General features: G+C 38.2%; 1 protein-coding gene across 1 annotated transcript in view; it reads right to left on the minus strand.

The window, feature by feature from the left end:
- FRK (fyn related Src family tyrosine kinase) overlaps window positions 1–24,667 on the minus strand; it is an 85,837-nt gene extending 61,170 nt beyond the window's left edge. The window contains exon 1 of the mRNA XM_006084377.3: window positions 24,321–24,667. Within this exon, the coding sequence (XP_006084439.2) occupies window positions 24,321–24,667 (347 nt within the window). The remainder of the gene's footprint in view (window positions 1–24,320) is intronic.
- Between the last annotated feature and the right edge of the window lie 960 nt (window positions 24,668–25,627).

Here is a 25,627-nt window from a genome sequence, read left to right on the forward strand (position 1 = left end):
AGAGTTAGAAACATCGATGAGAGAGAAACATCGACCAGCTGCCTCCTGCACATCTCCTACTGGGGATGTGCCCGCAACCCAGGTACATGCCCTTGACCGGAATCGAACCTGGGACCTTTCAGTCCGCAGGCCAACGCTCTATCTACTGAGCCAAACCGGTTTTGGCTGGTCACTTCTTTTTTAGAGAGGAAATATTAAGACTGGGAAGTAAATTAAAAATGTATTGTTTGCTTTCACTTTTATTAGAAAATGACTAAACTATATATATATGCTGCATTTAACTATAAAAATTATTTTACATTTTAGTTCTAAAAGGGAACTGGTACTGGTGAAGTCATCCTGAATTTATGCCTGGACCATAAAGTAAGAAAGCCCTTTTTAGAAATAATAAAGCTTGAAGCCACACCCTTATAATTTTGATCTTTAACAGACCAGACTTATTAGAAGACCCAAACATCCAAGGTATGTGATTGTGTCTTTGTTATAGTCTGTTTTCCAACAATGTCCTTACTATTACTAAGCTTATGTGTGTCATAACTCTTTGTTATTATGAGTCATCTACCATCAGCTCCATAATCCAGGATGGCAAACACTCTTAGAAGAACAGTTCTCTGTGTTTGATTCCAAAGTCTGCCAATTTAGTGACTGTAAATGAGTACTTCAGATATTGCGTGAATTCTGACCTGTTTCCTCCTTGTCATTTCTATGTCTTTATCCAAGAAATAAAGTTATATTTGTTTTAAAACAAATCTTAAATTCTATGATCTGCTGGGCCACTTAGTCTGCTTTATATTCATTCTTCATTATATATCATTCATCTGCTCATATACTATTAATTACTATAAGTATTACTTATCATCTTATTTAGCACTTTAAAAACTGTGTCTCCTTGTCTCTCTTTTGTGGAGGGTCTTTATTTGGGACTGTTTTGTTTTTATCTATTAGTATCTCAAAAAAGAGAAGGTTCAGGTCTCAAGGGGGAAGCCACCCAACATCTACAGGAAAGGAAACTGAAAATCATTATAATATTCATAAAAAGTGTCCAAAGCAGGAACTGTGCAATGTCATGTCATGAAAAGATGGTTGGCTAAGACACAAAGCCATTCTAGCCACATGTTGCTTAAATAAAAATGAATGATACAGATATTTTAAATGAGCAGAATCCCCAAACATTATCACCTAGGGAATGCTTTGGGCTGAGTTCTTGGATTCATTGGAAGTAAGTTAGCAATACCATAGCATGGCCAGGCATAACACACCAAAAGAAACAGCATTTTGTGGGACACCTGAGGGATCATTCTCTGTCCCTCCCCCACTCTCCCACTTTGAGACTCAGGAGAAAGTCTTTGAGAGGAGTTGAACTGTGAAGTGCCTGGCTCATTATGATAAGGCAGAGAAAACCAACTCTATACCATACAAATCTAAATTATAACTTCTTATCAGAATGGTCTGATTGCTTCTCGGCCTTTGGGCTAAGATAAAGTGTAGTAAGAAGGGTCTGTGACATAAATAAAAACTGGTTATGGTACGCCACCAAGAAATTCAATAAACTTAAGAGTAAGAATTTACACAATGCTTTTTTGAAATGATCAGAAAACAAGATCTGGAATTAATAAAGTTAACTTAAAATACAAAATAATTAGAAAATTAAAACTTCTTAAGAAAAATCAGGTTAAAGAGTACATTAAGACTATAATAGAGCATTTTTACTTTTAGGAGAATAATGTCAAATGGAAGAGTCCCCAGAGAGCAAAGGGGTGACTAAAATATCTGGATTTGCATTCCAGCCCTGAGACTTGTTATTTCTCAGTTTCCTTACCTACATTTGAGCAGAGAATTGTGGGGAGGGAAGGAGCAAGCCCCATAGACATATAGTGAAAGAATATTCCAGGCAGAGGAAAGAAAAAATACAAAGTCATGAAGAAGGATTATACCTACTCTGCCCCGGAACATGAAGGAGACCAGTGCAGCTGGAACCGAATGAATGAAACATAGAGCGGTAGGTTCCACATCTTAACTTTCAGCTCCATGAGGGCAGGAACTGTCTCTTTCGTCTCTACTTAACATTGTAGGAATCACTACATAAATGTTCATTGCCTAAATAATCAACAGATATCAATAAACATATTGATAAGTGAATTACTGAATATTATGAGTTTAATTATGTCCCCCTAAAATTCATATGTTGAATTCCTAACTGCCTGCATCTCAAGAATGTGACCTTATTTGCAATAAGTTCATTTCAGATATAGTTAAGAGATCACACTGGAGTAGGATGGACCCCTAATCAAAAATGACTAATGTCCTTATAAAAATCAGAAATTTGTAGATTCAGACACACACATAGGAAGAATGTCATGTGAACATGATGGCAGAGATCCAGGCAATATATCTACAAGCCAAACCAAAGATTGCCAGAAAATCACCAGAATCTAGGAGACATAAAAGATGGATTATCCCGCATAACTCTCAGAAGGAACCAATCTGCCAAGATCCTGATTTCAGACTTCTAGCCTCGAGAACTGTGAGATAATACATTTCTGTTCGCTGTACTTTGTTATAGCAGCCCTAACAAACTTACACTGAGTGGATGTTTTCTTTTGACAGATCCTATACACAATGTTAAGGGGAAAAAATAAGATCTAATTTTTGAAAGGTCAAAAAACTAAAAATTGAGTAGGAAGAGGTGGGCTCTTGGTTTCGCCCTCGACGGCAGCCTTAAAGATGCTGAGTCCGGCAGCCGCCCTTGGCCCAGAGCCTGCGAGCGCCCCAGTCCCGGACAACGTCCCCGCCGGCGCCTCCCCAGGACCCCCCGGAAAGGCCCCCGGGACGGTGCGCGCCGCCGGGGCTGGAGGAGGCGCTGAGCGCACTGGGGCTGCAGGGAGAACGCGAGAATGCGAGGGACATCTTCGCCGAGGTCATGCCCGCCTCCCTCTGCCTCCTGGGCGCTGGCTCCTTCTCCCAGGCCGAGCTCCTGCGAGCCGAGCGCCGCACCCTGAGCCGCTTGGACTTCCGACTGCACCACCCGGGTCCACTCCTCTGCCTGGAGCTACTGGCTGCTCTGGCAGGGAGCAACCCCCAGGTGATGCTCCTCGCCGCCTATTTCCTGGAACTGTCTCTACTGGAGGTCGAGGCCGCTGGGTGGGAGCCCAGTCGCTGCGCAGCGGCGGCGCTGAGCCTGGCGCGCTGTGTGCTCCACGTGGCGGGCTCTGGGTTGGAGCCGGCACTTTACAGCCCTGCGGAGTTGGGCCCGCTGGAGCCGTGCATGGCCCGCGCGGTGCTCCGAGGCCCCGCACCCGGCCCTGCTGCCATCTTCCTCAAGTATGCGAGGCCCCAGCGTTGGGGCACCAGCCTCTTCGCCGCCCGCCTGCTCCGCTGTCCACAGCCAGGGCCCCCCTGAGCCCCGACACCCCATCAAAAAAAGTCTCAGTGTGTGTCCGTTTCCCACTTCAATAAAAGAATTTCTTTAAAAAAAATAAATTAAAAAAAACTAAAAATTCATTAGAGGAAAATATAATTAGTAAAAGTATATATGCAAAAAGTTCAAATTTGTTAGTATAGAAAGTTTTAAAAAATTGTCATTTCCTGTTAGAAAAATGATGATATTCAGCAATGACAGTGGTTTTGAGAGAATATGATTCTATATGGTATCAGTGGAGTTCTTTTGAAAGAAATTTGACAATAAGCATTAAGAGCCTTAAAACTGTTATCTTTGGCTTAGTAATTCAGATTCTGGGAATCTATCCTAAAGAAATCACACAAGCCGAAACCGGTTTGGCTCAGTAGATAGAGCGTAGGTCTGTGGACTGAAGGGTCCCAGGTTCGATTCCGGTCAAGGGCATGTACCTGGGTTGCGGGCACATCCCCAGTAGGAGATGTGCAGGAGGCAGCTGATCGATGTTTCTCTCTCATCGATGTTTCTAACTCTCTATCTCTCTCCCTTCCTCTCTGTAAAAAATCAATAAAAAATATATTTAAAAAAAAAGAAATCACACAAAATATGTAAAAATCTTTATGTGGAAATATATTCATTGCTATGCTATTCAAAACACTATAAAATAAAGGAGGGGAGAAACCTAAATGCTAACTATTAAGAGAAGAGTTAAATAAGTTATAAAGCAATTACTGATAAGACTGTTATAGAAACTAGAAAACTAATGTAAAGACTATATAGTATCATAAAATGCATAAAAGTAAAAAAAATTAGACTGATTACTTTTATACAGAAAAATATGCATATTAAAACTAAAAAGACATTTGTATATTTGTATATCTGTTGTGTATGTGTATCACTTGGGAAATATTTTAAATAATATTTAAAATGTCAAGACAACATATGATTAAGTATCAAAAATACTTGAGAGAATTTCACAGATGTGAAAAATCACATCCAGCCATAGTAGTTGAGGGGATATGTAGCAAGTGGACTTAAATTGGAACCTTAATTTAAAATCAAAGAAACAAGAAAAGCACATTCAGAATAATACTTTTAATTTCTATTCCAATCTCCACATCAGCCTAATTTGGAGAAGGAAGGAATCTACTCAGTAGATCTATGAACATCTAAGCCAATCAGAATTAGGGTCCATAGAGATCCATAAAATCATGTGACCTCCATTTTAATCATCAAAATAACATTAAGATCAACTAGTAGTAGATTCAGTTAGCTTTCTTTCTATTTGACCTGGGAAGATGAAACTGTCACAAAAGTACATCATGATTATCTTTAATCAGTTATGTACAAATTCTGACACAATGGATTAGGAATAAAATTCATTCTAAGAAATGTCATGATCACTCACATGAAAAAAAAGTCTCAAAATCTCAGATATAAATTCCTGAAATATGTTCACTGCGACTTCTGATAGACTATTTAGTAAAAGATGTCAGTCTAACAAAGTAGTAAATTGAACCCTCTAAAATCTACCAATCTTTCCATTCTTTCCAGATTTGCAGATAATGACTTACCATTACTCCATTCTAAGAGAGCTTCACTATAATTCTAAAATTATAACTAAATTGGCATATGAGATAAAATAATGAAGAAACTCTCAAAATACATTTTCTTCCTTATGGAGTGAGAATAAAAAGAATCTTGGGAGAGACAGAATTTTTTAAAATCCCTTAATGAATTCTATGGTCTATGTCTTATTCCTCAGATTTACCCACAGTGTTGAGCACATGGAAGAAAATAAATTTCTTTCTGAGAAAATCAACACAGTAAAATTCATAAAGTTATAGACTTTTAATAATAGTTAATATTATGTAAACATTATAAACTTTATATTTCAAAAATGCCATAGTCAACACCAAAAGGCAAGTTACAAATTGAAAAAGAGTATTTGCAACATATATGAGAGAAAAAGACTTACTTTCCTTATAGTGTTCTCTTATATATGAATAAGAAAAGATCCAAGGAAAAAAAGGAGCAAAACTTGAATGTCAGTTTACAAAAAGAAAAAATTTAAATGACCAATTAGTAAACTAAAAATGTTCGATTTTTCTAATGTTTACAAATGCAAACTAGTATGATGATATTATTTTTCACTTAATAGAAATGCAAAGGTGGAAAGGAAAAATAACATTAAGTCCTGATGCAGCATTGTGGTGAAGGGTGAAGGTTCACATAGAATATACAGCATAAAGATTTCACTTTTTAAAAATAAAAACCTATACAAACACACATGTACATATATAAATAATTCCCACATGATATTCATAATTCCTACATAATATGTAGGCAATTCATACAGAGAGAGATAGAGAAAGAAAGAGGAACGAGGGGTAGAGTGAGAGAACATATGGAATAAGAGAAGAATTTTTTTTAAAAGATATACATAAAAATATGGACAGTTACTACCTCTAAATGTTCAGATGAGAGGAAATTTTTCTTCACATTTTCAGTGTTGTCTAAAACATTTTGTCATGTGCATTTATTAGTTTTCATAATCAGAAAAAAGTAAACCATGTCCATTTTGAAAAAAATCAAATACTAACATAGCCAAAATCAAAAACAGGAGGTAGCTTTGCTTCTCTGAACCACACCTCCAATCCACCTCGCACCCAGAGGTGGTACCTCTATCAACGCTGTTGACATAGACCATGAAACCTATTGCCAACACCACAATATCCAAGAAAGGAGTAATATCTACAGAACAAGTATAGCAGAAAACTCAAGACTCATGTAATAGGCATTATAAACTTGCTTAATAATGCAACATTCAGAAAGAAATCTTTAATAAGCATGAGATGTATTAATGAATGTGCCTATTCTACTCCACACTGTTATTCCACTTCATGTTTAAAGCACTTCACATTTTTAATTAATGTTGGTTAATATTAGAAGTCCTGTTCATTATAACTAAAATGTCAGGTAGCATTACAGCAAACACATATTCATTTATATTTCATGTCTGTGTTTGATGTCTTAAGGGAGGGAGAAATATATTTAAGATACAGAGAATAATTTTATATTATAACATAGAATTGACTCAAATTATTTTTGTGTAGTTTTATTTTTAGATGTACACATATTTCATTGAGTTCATTAAGAAAAATTATTGTTTAAAAAGGGTTTTGAAGTGCCTAGGACTGAAATATAGATACCTGTTTATTAATAACACATCCTTTTCTTGGCTTTAGTAGAAGTGCAAGAGACTATTTTGTTCAACTCTCAGATTTTCCCTTCTTGCATTCAGCATTCTTGAACACGGAAGATTGTGTTATCAAAACTGTACAATGGAACATAGGTTGCCACTTAAGAATGAGAATCAGTTTGAAATGGCAAACACAGATGAAACTTCAGCACAAGCTAATTAAAAGGCTACTCTTCAATTCCAAAGTCTAAGTGAAAGTAATAGTCTTTTCCACACTATCAATAAACCTGAAAGTGGCTATGTTCTCCAATATTCTTAGGATAAACTAATGTACATATGTATACATAAGCCAAGAAAAACATTTCCTTTTTAATATCAAAATAAACAATTTAGGGGTATTTGGCCACACCTTATAGATCAATGGTTCAGGGCAGAACAAGGTATTATATCTCAAAGTTCTTCAGCTTTTTAGTTCTATTAGAGCAAGTTATTTCCTCCCTATTTCTTACACGTTTATTGACAAACAATAATTCAAATTCCAGGTTCTATACAAAATTTCACAAAATCGTTTTTAGCTACACCTACACTTCTCCCCCAAAAAGAAAAGTTTTGTGGCATAAGTAGAAGAAGCCAAAGAGAGAAAAATGAAGAATAAAGTCAGGGAGGTAATGGTAGAGAGCAGGGATCCTGGTGAGGAGACTTGGGAGTTAACTCTGATTGAGAGAGGAAGCTGATGGAGAATTTTGAGCAGAGAAGTAATTTTAATGTTTTGGTATTTCAAAAGTCACTCTGCCTGCTGGGTTGAGCATAGACTATATTTATGGCAACAATCAGTCAAATCAGAGAGACTGGTTAGGAAACTATCACACTAAGCCAGATTGAAAGATCAAGATGGGTAAGACCAGATGGTGGAAGGGGCTGGTGAGAGATGGTTGAATTGTGCACATATGTTGAAGATGGAGGCAAAATGATCGACTAAAAGTAAGATATGAAAGAAAAATGAGAGGCAGGGTGATTCCAAGATATTTGGAGTGAGCAGCTGAAGGCATTCACACAGAACTTGGGGGAAGACTTTGCGGGATTTTTAGAGAGAAGGGGAGAAAGAAAAATATGGATGTGAGAGAGAAGCGTTGATTGCTGCTTCCTGCACATTCCTACCAAGGATCTAGCCTGCAACTCATTCATGTGCCCTGACCAGGAAGAAACCAAATTGGCAACCTTTCCGTGTAGGGGAAGACATCCAACCAACTGATCAACACCAGCCAGGGGTAGAAACTCAATTTTAGAAGTATTGGAAATATCTGGGATTTGGAAACTTCCATTTGGATATAGTAATATCAAATAGATAAGTAAATATATATGAACATACATATCTCAAGTTGATGAGATGGCCAAGAAAGTGAGAGCAGATAGAAAAGAGGAGCCAGGTTGAGGACTAGACACTCTGGTATTTAATGGTCAAGGAGAAGAGAAGGAAAGAGCAAAAAATATCCCGGTCAGTGCTGTAGGAGGAAAACAGGTGAATGGCTGTCCTGGAGATCGATTCAAGGAAGTATATTAAGGATGGTGGACTTATCTAGTGTGTTAAATAGTGTTGATATGATCACTAAAATGAGGACTAAGAACTGACCAATGGATTTTGTAATGTGGAGTTTCCTTGGTGACCTTTGAGAGCTGCTTCCCGGAGTGGTAAGAGTAAACAGTCTAATCGTAGTGGGTTCAAGAGAAAAATCAGTCAGCAAATCTAGATTGTGGAAAACTCTGCAGGCAAAGGAAGTAAATATAAAAGGGAGATCCATGTTAAAAAAGATCAAGAGATAAATCAACCATTGTAATATATGGATTTTATTTGCATTCACAAACAAACCACAAAGTAAATCCACACAAAAAAAAGTTAGATTCCAACAAACAAAGCATTAAAAAAGGTTTATAAGACTATAGGAAGTTTCACACTGACTGGATATTTGATATTATCAAGGTTATTTTTTTTTAGGAGTGATCGTTATAATTGTTTATTAAGATACTTCATGTCTTTTAAAGACACCTACAGAAGAATGTACAGATCAAATTATATGATCTCTAGGATTTACTTCAAATAACCCAGTGGTGGAGTGAGGGTAGGGATAAGAAGAAGGAGAATGAGGATGAAATGAGATTACTGAGTGCTAGTAATTAATTGTTAAAGCTGAATGACAGTACACGAGGGTACTGTTTTCTATACTTTTGTAAAGGTTAGAGATTTTCCATAGTGAAAAAATAATAATAAAAAGAGAGAGAGGAAAAAAAGACAGAACCCTGAGTATAGGCAATGTTTTCAAAGGTTTGCTGTACAGGAAAAGAGATTAATGTGTTGGGGGAAGAGTAGAGTTGTTTTTAAGAATGTCTACTTTAGCCCGGCCTGTGTGGCTCAGTGGTTGAGCATCGACCTATAAACCAGGAAGTCATGGTTCAATTCCCATTCAGGGCACATACCCAGGTTGTGGGCTTGATCCCCTATAGGGGTGTGCAGGAGGCAGCTGATTAGTAATTCTCTCTCATCATTGGTGTTTCTACCTCTCTCTCTCTCCCTTCTTCTTTGAAATAAAAAAAAATTTTACCAAAAATATGTATATTTTATTTGTTTTCTGATGTATGGCTGAAAAATAGTTCTGAAAAATAATTTAATTATTTGTAAGTAGAGTTTAAATCATAATGTGAACTTAAAAGAGGTCAAGAATTTTTATAAGAAATCATTCTCCATATACTTAATTTCAGCTGAACATTTTAAACGTGCTAATTCTTTTCCAACATGACCACAACCACTACTCACTCCTACCCATCCATCAAAAACATATTTTCAGAAACCTTCTACGTAATAACATTGATTGAAAAGTATCTTTCAAAGTTATAATCTGCTAATATATGCCTGAGTCAAAAAAAAGGATGAAGCAAAGAAAACTGTCATATAATCCATGTAGTAGTACTTAAAATCAAACTGATCTCCTAATAGAGTTATTATGAAATGTTGTCCTAATTCTCCACTGTACTATTCCCCCCCCCCCGCCAATATCGGTGTCTAAGCTAAAGGTAAAGAGTTTTTGTGTTGCAACAACTACTCAGGAATAAAGAGTGAGCAGGTGAATGTCTGTGTCTATGGTTTCTGTTTACAGTAGAGAAGAACATTCACAGTGACTGACAGTTGTGACTGTCCTTTGTAGGAGAAATGGAAGGATTGCCTTCTCCTCCCTTATTCCTGTCATTTTTCTTCCTCCATCTTGTCCTTGTTCCATCTATTCCTTTCCCTTCGTCTGGTCCTTTTCTCAATGACCATTACCTCTAAGTCCCATTAAACAGGATTTCATTTCGATTTACCATTCTAAGGAAAGTATCTGTCTGCTCTTTTTTAGTTAAGTTTGTCTCACCAAATACTTTGTTTCTGAAAACAGATCAGCAATCTAAGGAGAAATGACAAAGTTTCCTTCTTTGCTTGGACAAAGCCTCTTTCCACTGGGATAATTTGCTCCTCTCTTTCAGCAGGCGGAGATCCAGCAGATAAAGTAAGCCCAGGAATGCAGTGAACTTTGCCAGTTACTTTGGATTGCCCTCAGCAAATATACTGACTTACTCTGCTGGCTCAAACTAAACCATTCATTACTTATATTCCTATTTCTTTTACAATGGCACAAAATTATAGCAACCAGAAGTTGCTAAATAGGTCAAATGGACAAAAGCATAGGTTTAAAAAACAAGCTAGGTTTATTTTTCTCGTAATACTCCGTGTCCAAAACTAAATCACTCAGTGTGTTCAATGATCTCTGTCAGTTGCAACAATGCAATTAGAAGGTTAAAAATGTTGTTTGAAGTATGTTATCTTCCCAGAAGTGTTGAACAAAGATTCCTAGGAGAGATGTTCTTCCTTTGCATTTGAAGACTGGCTCCTGTTAAGTGACTTTCAAAGTCACATAAACTGAAAATATTCCTTTGAAAAAGAAAAAAATATATATAGTCTTTTCCCATTAAATAAATGATATAGGTTTGCAGGATAAATATCATACTTAACTGCCAATGTAAATGTACAGATAAGGTGAGCTCTGTCCTAGGAATAGTCAACAACATAACTATACAGAAGCTTATGTAAACCTGCCTTGATATATGTGTTAGGTCTGATCAAATAATCAAATCGATACTCTCTCCCCTTGGAAACTGACCTTTAGATCATTTTGCAACCGACCAGTAACTTTCTCCTCGGACTTGCCGAGGATCTGGAATGGCCCAGACAGTGCCCGCCAAAAAAGCCCTCCTAGAGTCCTTTAAAATCTCTGACTTCCCGGCCCTGGGGGCTGGCGCCATTTGGGGACTCAGCCCATCTGGTTTCCAGATGACCTAATAAATTCATAATTCTTTACCGCTTTTGACCCCGTGTGTACCTCCTTTGGTGACCCTAAAACTATGTTCAGTTATTTATTCTTTTAATTCCTCAAAAAGCAATTTCATATTCTACATGTGAACATGCTAACAGAATAAACTTTGTTTTTATTATTATTAACATAGTATTTCTTTGACTATTAAATCAGGGAATAACAAATCCTCAGGTTTGCCCTAATGGAGAATGTCAGACACACCCGGATATGTCATTACTTTTTTTGTGACACATGCTAAGTCACAAGCAAGGCTATTAACTTCCTCTAATCCCCTACAGACCACCTTTGCCTATACATTCAATTTCCAGTAGCAAATGTGAAAGACTTCTTCTATCACTATTATGTTGCTTTTAGCCAATTTGCCCACAATGTAGGTCAATTCATTTTTAGGTCCCTGAAGTTACTTACCTGGTTTCACTCCGTACAATAGGTATGAATATTTGGGGGGTTGTTTTCCTTTTACAGTATGAGTGATAATAAAGTGTAATATATCATTTGGATGGTAGAAAGAAGGTAAAATAAGGGAAGAAAATGATTAAATTACCACTTTATTCTCTTCACTCTGAACCCAACAGTAAAGCTTGAATTGAAAAGTTGCATCTGGTTCTAGCCTCCATGGTATAAATCCTTATGTAACACAAATGCAAAAGCTCCAGGGATATTTTTTTAAGTTGCAATCATCGAGGCCTAGAATCATGCACTTCCCTACATGTCCACATTTTTCTGATCAATGTCCATTCTTAGCATAGTATCCTTATCTAGTCTTCCCGCAACTAGAAGCCAAGCCATACTATTATCTGTCAACTAATCAATCCCTTTTCTTAATTTCTCTACTTTCTCACACACTCTCACTTTGTTTTCCTTAAACATTCGCTTTTTTTTTCTTATGGGATCTTCTGTTGATTCATTTTCAACCATTGTGTCTCCTCCATCCTTCTGTGTCTATTTTTTTCTCAGTCTCCTTGTATGTTTCTCCTCTAATGCACATGAGTCTCACACAGGGTTGAGCCCCTACTAAGGGCACTTCACTGCTTCACTCTGCAGATCAAGAGATAACTAGAATGAACCTTACGCAGATCCACAAACACACACTGACTACAATCCCAGAAACAAGGAAAAAGGGGAGGAGGTTGTGTCGAATTCTCCAGCAGATAAAAACGTATGCCTGGTTGAAACTGAAAAGAAATAAAATGAACAAGGTAAGAGACAAGGGAAAGAGTTCCAGCCACTGTTAGAGACAGGAAAGCAAACTGGAGATAAGGTAAGGGAGCAGTAGCTAGGTAGGTGTTTGGCCAACAGTCATTAATTGTATTCAACTTTTCATGTTTGGCTTACAATTAAGTCTCTCAACCAAGCTCAGAAAGATAATTTTCAAAAGCGATTTTTAATTAGTACATAAATTAAATATAAACATTTTTCTTTATAATTTAAATTTCTAAAGCATAAAATATATATGAGCTGATAATTATTATGTATATATTAAAGTAGGTTATAATAACAGACCTCCATAAAACTTAATATATGTTTGCCTGGCTGGTGTGGCTCAGTGGTTAAGCATCAACCCATGCACCAAGAGGTCACCAGTTCAATTCCCTGTCAGGGCACATGCCCAGGTTGTGGGCTCAATACCTGGTGGGCGGGCATATGGGAGGTGGCTAATCGATGTTTCTCTCTTAGTATTTTTATATCTCTCTCCCTTCTTTAAGTCAGTAAAAACATTTTTAAATTAACATATGTTCTATAGAACAAGAATAAAAAAGGAGAATTCAAAAAAAAAGGAAGAAAATAAGTCAGGTAAGGTCATACATGGTTATTGTGGACTCTGAGCTTCCTGGTAACTAAGAATGAAAAAAACAAACAAACAAAAAAAGGGCTATGTAATAAATTCTTGTTAACTACTATAAGGAAGTAAATTCATTTTTCAAGGGAAACAAACAAACTTTGCCTATGCTAATTTTATAACCCGGGTTCTTACACGTTTTTTATATGATTCTTTTAGAATATTATAATCCCTTATCCTAAAGAAATGCACAAATATACATCACACAGATATTATGTACAATTTCGGAGGGTTCATGAGCTGTCTCAGACCTATCACTGGAACCACTAGAAGTCCATGGTCTACAGGTTGATTCTTGTCATTGGTATGTAGGGGAAGGGTAATGTAAAAGTCATAGTGGGTAATGACAATAGATATTGCAAAAGATGTATCTTTTTATGTCTTTCTTACTTATGTTAAGAGGATAATATTAAAGGATAATTCAGTAAACATACTTATGTGAGGAAGGTAAAGTCATGAACTATATATGTTCAATCATAATATCTTTGACCTTTGGCCAACAGATTTGCTATCCTTTATTTTTCATGACATAAGTGACTTCTAATCATATCTTTAAATAGTCTAAAGAAGTATAGAATCTATAACACTCAAATGAGTAAATCAAATAGTTCTGTTTATAATTCCCATACTTTATTTCACACTTTACTAACATGCATGCCCAAACAATGTATTATTTGGCTTTTCTTATTTGTAGATGTTATAAAATAGAGTCAATATGCAATCTCTTAAAATTTTCTTTTCACTCAATATTATGCTTCCAAATTTATCAATGCTGTTGCATGCATCTCAATCATTTTCACTATTGTATAATATTTCATAAATAAATAAAACACAATTTATTCCCCCTCTTATTTGGATTGATTCCAGTTTTTTGCTATTAGAAATTGAGTTTCTACCAACATTTTCTAGGTAAAGGTTTTAAACTGAGAATGGGGCAAGGGAGACACTTATAAGCCCATTATTAATAACGCTTTCTTTAAGTCATGGGCTAGCTGGTTATATGGATACTTAGAGGTCCCATGCACAGGTAGGGTCCCTAGGTCTGGCCGATCAGGGCCTTCCTTCCCCAGCTGCTGGCTGCTGACCAGGGCCTTCCTTCATTCTGCGCCACCCCCTGGTGGTCAGTACATGTCATAGTGAGCAATTGAACCCCCACTCTGAATGGGGCAAGGGAGACACTTATAAGCCCATTATTAATAACGCTTTCTTTAAGTCATGGGCTAGCTGGTTATATGGATACTTAGAGGTCCCATGCACAGGTAGGGTCCCTAGGTCTGGCCGATCAGGGCCTTCCTTCCCCAGCTGCTGGCTGCTGACCAGGGCCTTCCTTCATTCTGCGCCACCCCCTGGTGGTCAGTACATGTCATAGTGAGCAATTGAACCCCCACTCTCCTGGTCGAACTCCCGAGGGGACACTTTGCATAATATATATATATATTCCTTGATCATCATGCTTTAAAACTTATCTTAAAGTTGCAGATACTTTTGTATTTATCAAACACTTATTTAAAAAAATAAAGTTAAAATAAGCCATTGACAAACTAGAATATTTTGCAATATTAAAATTTTTGGAAAATGGGTAGTTATGCTTTAAAAGATATCAGGAAGTTCATTACACACAAAAATTATTGTAAGTGTAAAATCATCTGTTGGGATTTTTATCTCCACTAATGATCATGTAACTATTTTGCTTTCTACCATTTTACCAGAACCTACTAAATAAATAGCATGACTTTCTATTTTTATATGCTTCCTTAATTTAGGCTTTAGATAAGAGATAGCAGAGAGTTCCAGCTGATTCAGCATCAACACCTGCATCTGCCTGTTTTCTTATCAACAATTGCATACACAGATACAAGATATTGAGTCCATTTTGTATTATTTTTATCTGAAACAGCAGCACTGTATTCACTGTATTGTAATAGCCTGAAACTAAACAGAGAAATATCCTATAACCATAGTATACAATAGAAGGCAATTTGGGCTTACCTACCCCACTCTCCATCTATCTTCCAGGGAAATCCAAAGAGGACCATGTATTGCTTTTTATGTATAAAACATTAATGGAATAAGTGGACCTGCGTGCATTTTTTTTTGTTTTGAAAACAGTATGACTACTCTACCATGGAAAAGAAGTATTAAAAATGTAAATGCCATGTATATAATTAAGTATTGAGTATTTTTAGCACCTTTCAAAGTGATTCTATATTTCTAAGTAAGTTTCTCTCCTTCGCAGACAAACTTCTTTAAAAGGTACATATATTTGCTGCTTCTACTTTAATACCTGGAACTTAACTTGATCTTTCCACACGAATGACCCCCAAACTCGGGAGAATAGCACCCAAGCAGAAAACATTAATTTTTCTAACAATTTTGGGGAGGCCAAACTGTGCTAAAGATGAACCCTCAACCTATTCTCATTCTGCCCAACCTCCAAATACCAAATATTCAAACCCACCAGAGGAGGTTGGAAGCTACCCAGTTCTATGCCCTAGAGAGGATAAAACCTGTAAACCCAACCAAACAAACCTAGTCCTTTGGACCTCACACTCATTCAGGGGCGGACCCATGTTCCATGTGTAGCGCCCTATCATACAACACTCTTTCTGTGGCTCAACCCAGCCTAAAACTGCAGCCCCAGAACAGAATATAAAGTTCCCCATTACAACTCCATCTCTTCACTGCATGCCATCCTCCATGATTACTTTATGACACTGCTTTTTAGTGTCACCAGTAATCTTCCAGTAAATCTAATGGTCTTTCCCTCTTCCTCATCCTCTGACCTTTCTCTGGCATTTGACCTAAAACCTCTTTCTCAACATTCCATCTTCTTCTTTTGGAAAAGATGTTCTTTGTTTTTTTCTACTTTTATGAATTCTTCTTCATTGTTTCTTCAGTGTCTCTTTGTCTTCCCTACATTAATTATGTTTTGCTTCATAACAACTACTTTTTAAATTCATGAATCTAAAGGTGAGCACATTGGGATGGGATCTGCTAATCTTAGCTGGGCTCGACCATGATTCTAGTCAGCTGGTGAGTCAGCTGAGACAAATAGGGCCTCTCCTTCCATGGTCTCTTATCCTCCAGATCTGCTTGGGTTTTTTCATGGTAGTTGTGTAACTTTAAGAGCAATTAGACAGGTAGCCCCAACATGCGAGCAATTTTCAATCTCTGTTTTTGTCACATTTAATATTGTTCTATTAGCCAAAGTAAATCACTTGGCCAATCTGACAGTTTGTGTGAGAGGAGAGTACCAAAGAGTATGGATGCAAGGACATATGAACAATTTACACAAACTACTTACCTAAACTATGGGCATTTCTAAAGAGTTGATCTTTGGTCCCTTCTCCTGTTTCTTGTCTCTCACTTTATGATTCTTATAGTCCTCTGACGTCTACAATACTCTGTGGTTCTTATATTCCTGTAACATCTATAAACACCTCTGTGTAAATGCCTTCCAAAATCCACCTTTATAAAATAGACTTGTCTCTTTGCCCCACTTTTTATATTTCTAAATTTCTCCTGGACATTTTCTTTGAGATGAAGTACTAGTACTTCAACATGTTGAAAAATGAATGTATTGTCTTTCTATTCAACCATAAGCCCCAATAGAAGTTACTTTATGAAATGTATATTCCTTTTAATATTTCACCATGTCTCAAGTCACATATTTTTTAAATCCTCTCTCTTTTTCTTTTCCTGCATCTATTTAACAGATAAAAATACTCTTGTATTTATTTACATTTGAGTTTCAAATATTCACCCTTAAAATAGTAATAAGAAAACTTGCCTCACAGGGCTATTATAAAAATTAATTTAGCTCATGTATATATTTCTGTATGCTTAGCAAATCAAAGATACTTAAAAAAGTTAATTGTTTTCCTTTCCTTAATCCTACCAGACCTGAGGCCCTGAACCTAACTGTCCCCTATACCTGGGATCCTGAGCATTAAAGAGAAAAAACCAACATGATATAGAAAAATGTTAGTTACATGCAAACAAGTGGTTAGAATAAGATGGAACTTGGAGACATTGTAGAAAATAGGTCTACTGTTCATCTACCTTTCATCTAGCTCCAATATTCCACCTTTGTGTGGAAATTACTGAAAAATCGGTACAGCGGTCTGGTAGGGTTAAGTCTTCCTGATTTTCATTCATGAGATTGTTCCAATCCCTACTCTTCTTTTTTCCTGCCGTTTTTAACAGGCCAAAATTAAACCCTTATAACCTCATGCCAAGCACCTTTGGAACTACTTCCACTTCCGTACTCCTGCCTGGCTTTTCACTTCCCCAGTTCATTCCCACATCATCACAGTCTTTTCAAAGATCTGCTTTCCATGTAATTCCTATCAGACAAAATCCAAACTCTTCAACCTGGTACACATGGTCTTTGCCAAATACTCATCCCCACCTCTTTTTCCAGATGTATTTTTCATTGCTCCCTCCATGAATACTTCAACTAACCATGCAATTTACCAATCCCTGAACATACTTTTACTTCCCATCATCCATATTCAACAGCTTGTACTGAATTGTCCAATTAAAAAGCACCGAGTAAAACTGAATAAGACAGTGGTTCCACTACAGGGAATTTACAATTTCAGGAGGAAACTGGTGGTCTTACCTCCTGAGATTATAAATTCTCTGGAGCAGAAACACTGTCTTAAATAGTTCTCCAGACATGATACAGGAAACTCCACAGTCTCATGTGAAAGATAGAAATCTTACAAGTAGCCATTATATGATAAAAGTACAAGCTCTAGGCAGTGGTTCTCAACCTTCTGGCCCTTTAAATACAGTTCCTCATGTTGTGACCCAACCATAAAATTATTTTCGTTGCTATTTCATAACTGTAATGTTGCTACTGTTACGAATCATAATGTAAATATCTGATATGCAGGATAGTCTTAGGCGACCCCTGTGAAAGGGTAGTTCGACCACCAAAGGGGTCTCGACCCACAGGTTGAGGCAGGCTGGAAACAAGCTCTCAGTCCCATGAGCCGATTACTACCCTAGCTGGAGTCTCCTCAACTATAAATGCAGGTAATAAAGGTACCTTCTTCATAAGGCTGTAATATACTAGCATAAGGTAATACAAGTGGACTTATTTGTGTGGTGAGTAGTCCAATGGTAAGCCCTCAATAAACATCAGTCATTAACTAACAGCTCTACTCACAAGAAACACAAAACCATGAGAACAAATTATGGAGAAAGAAAAAACTTCTTGGAAGAGGGTCATGTGAGCTGAACCCTAAAAAAGGGTGTGATTTCCCTAAACTAGAACTGATCTCTCCTATTTTTGCACACATTTATCCATGTATTTGTTTTTTCATTCATCCATTAACCAATTTCTTAACTACATGCATCATGACAGACACTGTTCTACTCTTACAGCATTCATCAGCATCTGACTTTTGCTAGCCAAAAAAAGAGAAAAGTGCCCCTAACATTCAGGATTTGGCCTGGCACTTATGACTAGACCTTGCTGTTCCCTGTTGAACATAAACAATCTCACAAAACAGCAACATCAGACAGGACCCTTTGTGACCATGACAGATCAAAAGACAAGATCAGATCATTCTTAATCAAGTCCGAGCACCCATAAAAACATGGACATTATCCAACCACAAAAGTGCCTAAACATTCACTTATCTTGGTTAATACAAATAACTGCTGTTTCTTTACCAATTATAGCTTTAATCTCAAACTAAGATATCTATGTAATCTTATATTAATTGCCACTTCCTGACAGCAACCAGTCTACAGCAAAGCCTTGCTTCTTTAAACCCTCCCCAAAATCATACCCCCAAATGCTATAATGCATCCTTTCTAACACACTCTTACTGAGATGCTCCGCTGTTGTCCATCGTGCATGCTCCCTGCAATGAATAATAAACCACTACAGTGGGTCCTGGTGGTCTGTGGCTGAAGGACAGTGACATACATTTTTTGGTATCAGTCTTACCTCCAGAGGTTGTAAAATTCTCTAGAGAAGACACACTGTCTTTTTCATTTTGGTATCTCCCACTATACAAAAATCAGTGCCTTTAATAAAGTAAATATATGCAAAAAGTGTATTGAATGAATACAGGAATCTTATAGACTCTATCTTCTTCAATGACTGGAAATGCAAAAAGATATTGGAGACAGTGGTCTGAGTCTTACTTCACAAAAATGACACAGGCATCCTCCAAAGATCACTTCCTGGCAGTGACTTTGCAAGCAGCATAGGCTTATAGGATTAGGTTCCTCCTGTAATGGGAATCTTGGTATGTCTTAAGTGTTAACATTCAAAAATGGCAAAAAGTAACAGAAGAATCAGAATAACATTAGAGTAACTTTAAGTTTATCAACAATATTGGCCTTTCATGGGAGCCATATGGGATTCTTCTGAATCATCCAGCACACGGCAACAATGTGATAGGCAACATTTGAGCTAATGGAAATATTTGATATAAGGTTCTAAATGCCTTTCAAATTAGATATCTAATATAAAGTTCAAAAGTTCTTACTAATAACATTTCTTAATTTGCAAACATTCTTAATAATAGTACTTTCTTTTTAAATATGTTTTTATTGATTTCAGAGAAAGGGAGAAGGAGAGATTAGAAATATCAATAATGAAATAGTATCATTGATTGACTGCCTCCTCCATACCCCCTACTGGGGATCAAGCCTCCAATCTGGACATGTGACCTGACTGGGAATAGAGCCATGACCTTCTGGTTCATGGCTCCATGCTCAACCACTGAACCACACCAGCAGGGCAATAATAGTACTTCTTGAATTGCATTCTCCTTTTACCCTTAAAAAAGGAACAGTATTGATTTTTAAAATATCTAACTCAGAAACCTAGTTTGAATTTAAATGCAGTATAAAATATGCCACATGAATAAAAATAAGAAATAAAAATATTAAAATTCTAAAACTAAGTTAATTCCATTTTAAATATAAGAAAATCTAACTGAAAAAGTTTGCAGAAAAAATGGCATCATGACAAAAAGATCTTACACAAGAGATAGTTTATTATAGCATTTGAAATAAGCCAAATAAGCAAGAAGGTGGGAAATATAGATCACGTGTTCTACATTTGCATCTATGCGTTTTAGCAAAATTCTTCTGTTACATTAATCTTCAGAGAAATACCCACATAAACTAATACTAAATTTGCAGGCTTCAGGAAAATAGCTGTAAGCAGGTCATTCAAGTTGCTATTAATCTGCATAACTACCTTCCCCAGAAAAACTGGCCCAATCCTTCCAGGGCCAAGAATGCCCATTAAAAATGGGAGTCAGAAGATGCTACCAAAAAAAATCAGCAGCTAATTAGTAAGAAAACTAGTAAAAAAGAGCATAAAATTATTTTGTTTGGTAATGTTTTAGACTGTACGAGTGAAAAATCTATTCATGCAGTATTCAGTAAAATAGTCAAACTTTCAACATGTGCACACTGAAAATTATCTTATATGCATAATAATTTGAAATTATGCATGTTGAGCACAAAAACTGAACTTACAAGTCTGACCAATAACATTAAATTTGTAAATTGGGTTTGGGTTTTCTGTCCATTTAAAATCTCACACCAGTAATTCCTTTACTCTAAATATAACCACAGTATAGTTTAATATGTGTAATATGTTTAGATACCACTTCAATGAGATTCACAATCTATTCCTGGCCCCATGATCATTCTACATTACAAAGAATATTCCCATGTGTCTGTGACCCCTAAGTATTTTCTCCAGGGGTGGATTAGAGCCACTAATTTCTGGGAGCCTGGAAATTATACTATTATGACTATGAGTCTAACCAAAAGTTAAGGCATGAACAATTCACTGAGAAAAGAATGCAAAAAGCATATGCCTTTAATGAGGAAACTCAGTTGATTTTCCTGGTAGGCAAAAAAGCAACTCAGGGAGGAACAGTTGAAGGAAAGAGATGGCTCTGTCAGCTGTTCTTTAAAATACCTGAGATTTGTAGATAAGCAATCACTCATTTAGTTACTTATCCAACCATCATTGATGAGTGCTGATTATGCATAGACACTACACTAAACTCTGGGGTCCAAGGCAGTGATTGGCTGCCCTTCCCACCTATCACATCCTGAGCTTATAGTCATGCAGAGAATAAATAAGCAATAAGGACAAAGGAGGTTAAAGGCTCTAAGCAGGAGCACCTAATGTAGTCTAGAATGTCAGGAAAGGCTGCAGGGAGTGAGGAACAAACAAGGTGAGACCTAAAGGATATAGGAGAGCTGGTCAGAAAAAGAAGAGGAGGGAGAGGTTTGCAGGCCTGAGAATAGCCGCCCAAGATCACAGGTGAGGGGAAGGGTGGAAGAAACACTGAAAGATGCTCAGCATGTGAGCTGAGGCTAGAGTGGAGGCATACGGTCCATGTAGACAAATGCAGGAGAAGCTGCCCAACTAAATCATAACATTATTAAGGCCTCACTAGGTGTCAGTTCCTCTACAGTGCACACTTTCTGCGCAAATAATCTCATTTATGTCACATAACGATCCTATGAAAAAAGGTGTTCTTTTTATTCCTATTTTACAGATAAGAAACTAAGGCAGAGGGTCAAATAATTTGCTCAAAGTCACACAGCTAAGTCATGACAAAGCCAGATTCATAAAGGGCAACCAGCATTATATCTCAATTAGAACTCTATACTACTAATGTTTGAACCTAGTTGAGATCCACCAGAAGAACTCAAAGATTGCTCTGACTTGTATTTACCATATAGATTCTCACTGTGGTACTAGCAAAGGGAATTTTCTGAGTTAACCAGACAGACTTAATAGAGGCAAATCTTGTGGTGTGTGTGTGTGTGTTTTTTTCCTTAGGAGCACCAAGACCTAGTGAACAGGACATAATAGTTGCTTAACAAAAATTAGTCCTGCTTTATCATATAGAACATTATGTCTACTTTGACAATATCAGTTTGAATAGTTGCTTGACTTTTACTCATCAAAAAGTAACACCAGGATATATCTCTAGAGACAAAGCAAACATTTAAATAAATTCATTGAAACAAAAACAGTATTCATAAGAAAAGCAAATGAAGAAAATGTTTGAAAAACTCAGTGAAGAAAGATATTAAAGGATGTCGTTTTTGTATAATTTCCAGGTATTAAGTTGCTGTGTGGGCCACTTGGGCACCCTCACTCAGAAGCCTGCAAAGATAAAATCACTTCTGCTTGAAATGAAGTGGTCTTCCAGAGCCTACAGCTACCTGCACTATAAAAGTCATGAAGCAGGTTAGCCATTTGGCGGCAAGAACCCTCATTAGGAACCTGGGCTCACAGGCGAAGGCCACAGTGTGCACTTGGAAGGAAACAAGTGGCCCATTCTGGCCAGGAGGCACAGCAGCAGCATCTTGTGGGCATCAAGTTTTTATTCCCCTGGTTGTGAAGATTCGAAGGGAAGCCCGCCATGAAGACCTGGGACAGTAATGACACGTGGGAACACTGCTGAGAACTACCTCCAAGAGGAAGGATCAGGAGTTATGTGCAGAGGGAAAAAGTATTCTTGGCTATAGATAGTCCCTGAGAATAAAAAAATAGCCATGTTTGAGTTGGTTTTTGTTCAGTTTATTATGGAGAATCTAAATAATTAAAAACACTGTGCTTGAACCTTGAAACACTGTCATTGTTTAATTGCTTGTCTTCCACAGGCTTTCTTGAAGTATGTCATGTATGAGTGTAGCTGAACCACTACACATGAAACATCAGGTCATCCAGAGGTCTGGGCGACTCCAGAGACCTTACAGATGAGGAATCAGGGGCCCTAAGCAGTTAAATGAATTGAACAGATTTAAATGTAGTAGATTATGGGTTCAAGGCACTAGTATTAATATTATAGTGTTTATTCTAATGGCCTATCTTACAATAAGGATAAAACATACATAATACCACAGAAATCATAGTAATGAAATATAAATGCACGTAAGTAAGCACTCAATAAATAATATCCCCTAAAAAAATAGTAATATATTCACGCGGGTAATTTTCTCATTTGAGAACTGATCAATTCTACTCTTCAAAAGTGTCTGTTTTTTTTCAAAATGATTTCAGAGAGGAAGGAAGAGAGAGAAACATAGGTCGGTTGCCTCCTGCATGTGCCCAACTGGGGATTGAACTGAAACCTGGTCTGTGCCCTGACCTGGAATCCAGCCCACCACCTCTTGGTTCATGGGATGATGCTCCAACCAACTGAGCCACACCAGCCAGGGCAAAAGTCTCTATTTCAATTCAACTCTATCGAGGCCTAAAATAAAAACCCTTCTCAACATTTATAGGCTCTTAGTGTTGCAAAGAATTTCAAAAATTGCCAAACACACGTTTGTGTTTGAGTTTGGAAAGCAGCAACAACACTCATGGGTCTTCCCTACCATTTTCTCCCCTGGGCCAGTGAGGGATACTGCAGCTCGCATAGGGAAAAACATGAGAAAATGAGTGAATCCCAAGGTCTTCTCTACTAAGGATCCATTCTATAACATGAGTCCTGACAGACATTCCAGTCTTGGGTTTCACTGGAACCAGGCAGAAATGAGGTTAGGCCCAATGACAGACCCCACTTGCTCCTTAACCCACCATACCCCAAGTTTCCATTGTCAAGACCATGTTCTATCTACTTCATCTTCAACCACCACTACCATAACTTTCCCTTTCCCCTACTCACATGCCACCACTGTGCCTAGCACTTGCATGAATGAATAGATAGCCAGGCTGATGGATGGATAAGTGAAATAATTCATGAAATTTTCCTCTTTGGGTCCACTATAATTCAAAACATTTATTCAAATATCAGAATAAAATCTTTACCTCCTCCTCTGGGGAAATCTTGTCATTATTTTCTGGTTAAAACTTACTGAATGTGTGTAGCTGGCAGGTTTTTAATCATAAGAAATACCAAAAGATATCATAATTTACGCAGCGTAACTTCCTATCCAGGACTCGAAGAAAAATGTCTAGTCATGAAAATGTGGTGAAAAACTAGCAGCATCTTCTAAATGATACTTTATGTCAGTTAGACCTGTCTGTGTGTATCAGAATGAAAAGGATTACGATTCAACTTGGGACTAGAGGTAATGCTTTAAATGTTGAGAGATTGGCGGCGGGGGACTTTAGATTTGAAAATTTGGCTACACTATACCTGCAAAAGAAGTGCAGTTCTGTTGTTAAAGTGGGGCCTGACATTTTACAGCCAAGGAAAAAGTAGGGTATTAAAGGCATGTTTCAATGTTGACGAAGACACACCCAGAGCCTGTGGGTCTACACACTGAACTAGAAGTCATTTCAACAACAATAACCTGCCCAGTTCGCTCTCATTTAGAAGTGGGAGGTGTGTTTCAATTAGAAGGTTCCTGCCGGGACTTCCTCATAGTTTCTAGGCAGCTCTTTGGAAAAGATAGAGTTGCAGACAGGTAGGAAAACTCACTGCCCGCCCTCAGAGAATGGAGAAGGAGTGTGTGTGCACTACTCACGGCTCTGCCTGCAGGCTCCTGTCCTCGGCCACATAGTTAGAAGGAATATAGCCCTCCAGCTGCTGGCCCGAGCTGGCCCCCCTTCTCTCCAAGAGCCTGGCGAACCACCAGCCCTCATGGGAAGTGTCCAGGACTTGGAGCTTGTCGCCCGCATGGAAGCTCAGGTCCTCCTCAGTCCGAGCCTGGTAGTCAAACAGGGCCACAAAGTAGGAGCCCTGCGGCCAGGGAGCCTCAGCGGGGCAGGGGCTCTCTGTGTTCTCAGGCGCCACCTGTTTGTCTGTCTCCCGGAAGAAGCAGGGGAGACAGGGCTTCAAGTACCCCCAGAGCCTCCGGCAGATGTTGCCCATGCTGCCCTCCCCTTTGGAGAGGAGGGGAGAGGGGTTTCTCTCCCTCTTCCCTTTGTCTCTGCAGATTCACTTTCTCTTCCTCCGCCGGCAGCTCTGCAATCAGCACCAGTTCCCAGGCTGTCGGGCAGGCACACCTGGCTTCCCGGAGAGACCCGCCGGCCTGCCTGTAGCTGCTGTCCCACAGCAGCACCGGGTGGCAGCTGGCCAGCTGCTCAGTGGCAAGATGCCCTTTCTTCTTGTCTGCTGAGGAATCCCACCACAAGAATCAAAGTAAGAGGGCTCTACGGAGACAAGCGTCTGAGAACAGAAAACAGTCACCTTGCCTTTTGTCCCAAGAAAGAGTGAAGGAGAGGAAGATGTTAACTCCACATCTTGCCTTTGCCAGGAGCGCTCTCCCTACTTCAGGTCCGTCTTTGCAGTTTGACCAGTCCTGACCCCCGTGCTCTTTCCTTTTTGCTAATGAATAACCAACCGGCCCAGGCTACTGCCTTTCACATCCTGAGCTATGAACAGACTGTAATAATTTCTCCTTACTTCCTGGTTTCTTTTGGTCGGTGATCTAAGTAGCATTCCAGTCCTCTTGACCTCTCCCTTCTCCCACACCCAAGAGACCAGCGCCCCCTTCAGGGAGTGGAACTCTGGAAGCAGCTGCCACAACCCCTGCTCCCGGACACACAGGCCAGCCCGGGGAGCTCTTTGTCTCACTAGGTTCCCAGCACAGAACTAAGGGCAGAGATCCCCCCTGCCCCCGCCCACCCCCAAAGATGAGTGGGACTGTGTGGCCACTAGGGGCAATCAAAAGGCAAATTAAAGTGTTTAAGGATTTGTTACTGGACAAAGGGCAATTGGGAAAGAGCCCGTGAGTCCCTCTTTTTGTCACTACGAACATGTTTTAATAGCTGCAGGGTCTATTTACAGTCTGGAGAAGTATGAAAGCAGCTGACTCAAACACTGAGAACC

The sequence above is a fragment of the Myotis lucifugus genome, unplaced genomic scaffold (assembly GCF_000147115.1).
Source record: "Myotis lucifugus unplaced genomic scaffold, Myoluc2.0 scaffold_11, whole genome shotgun sequence".
Taxonomy (NCBI): Eukaryota; Metazoa; Chordata; class Mammalia; order Chiroptera; family Vespertilionidae; genus Myotis; species Myotis lucifugus.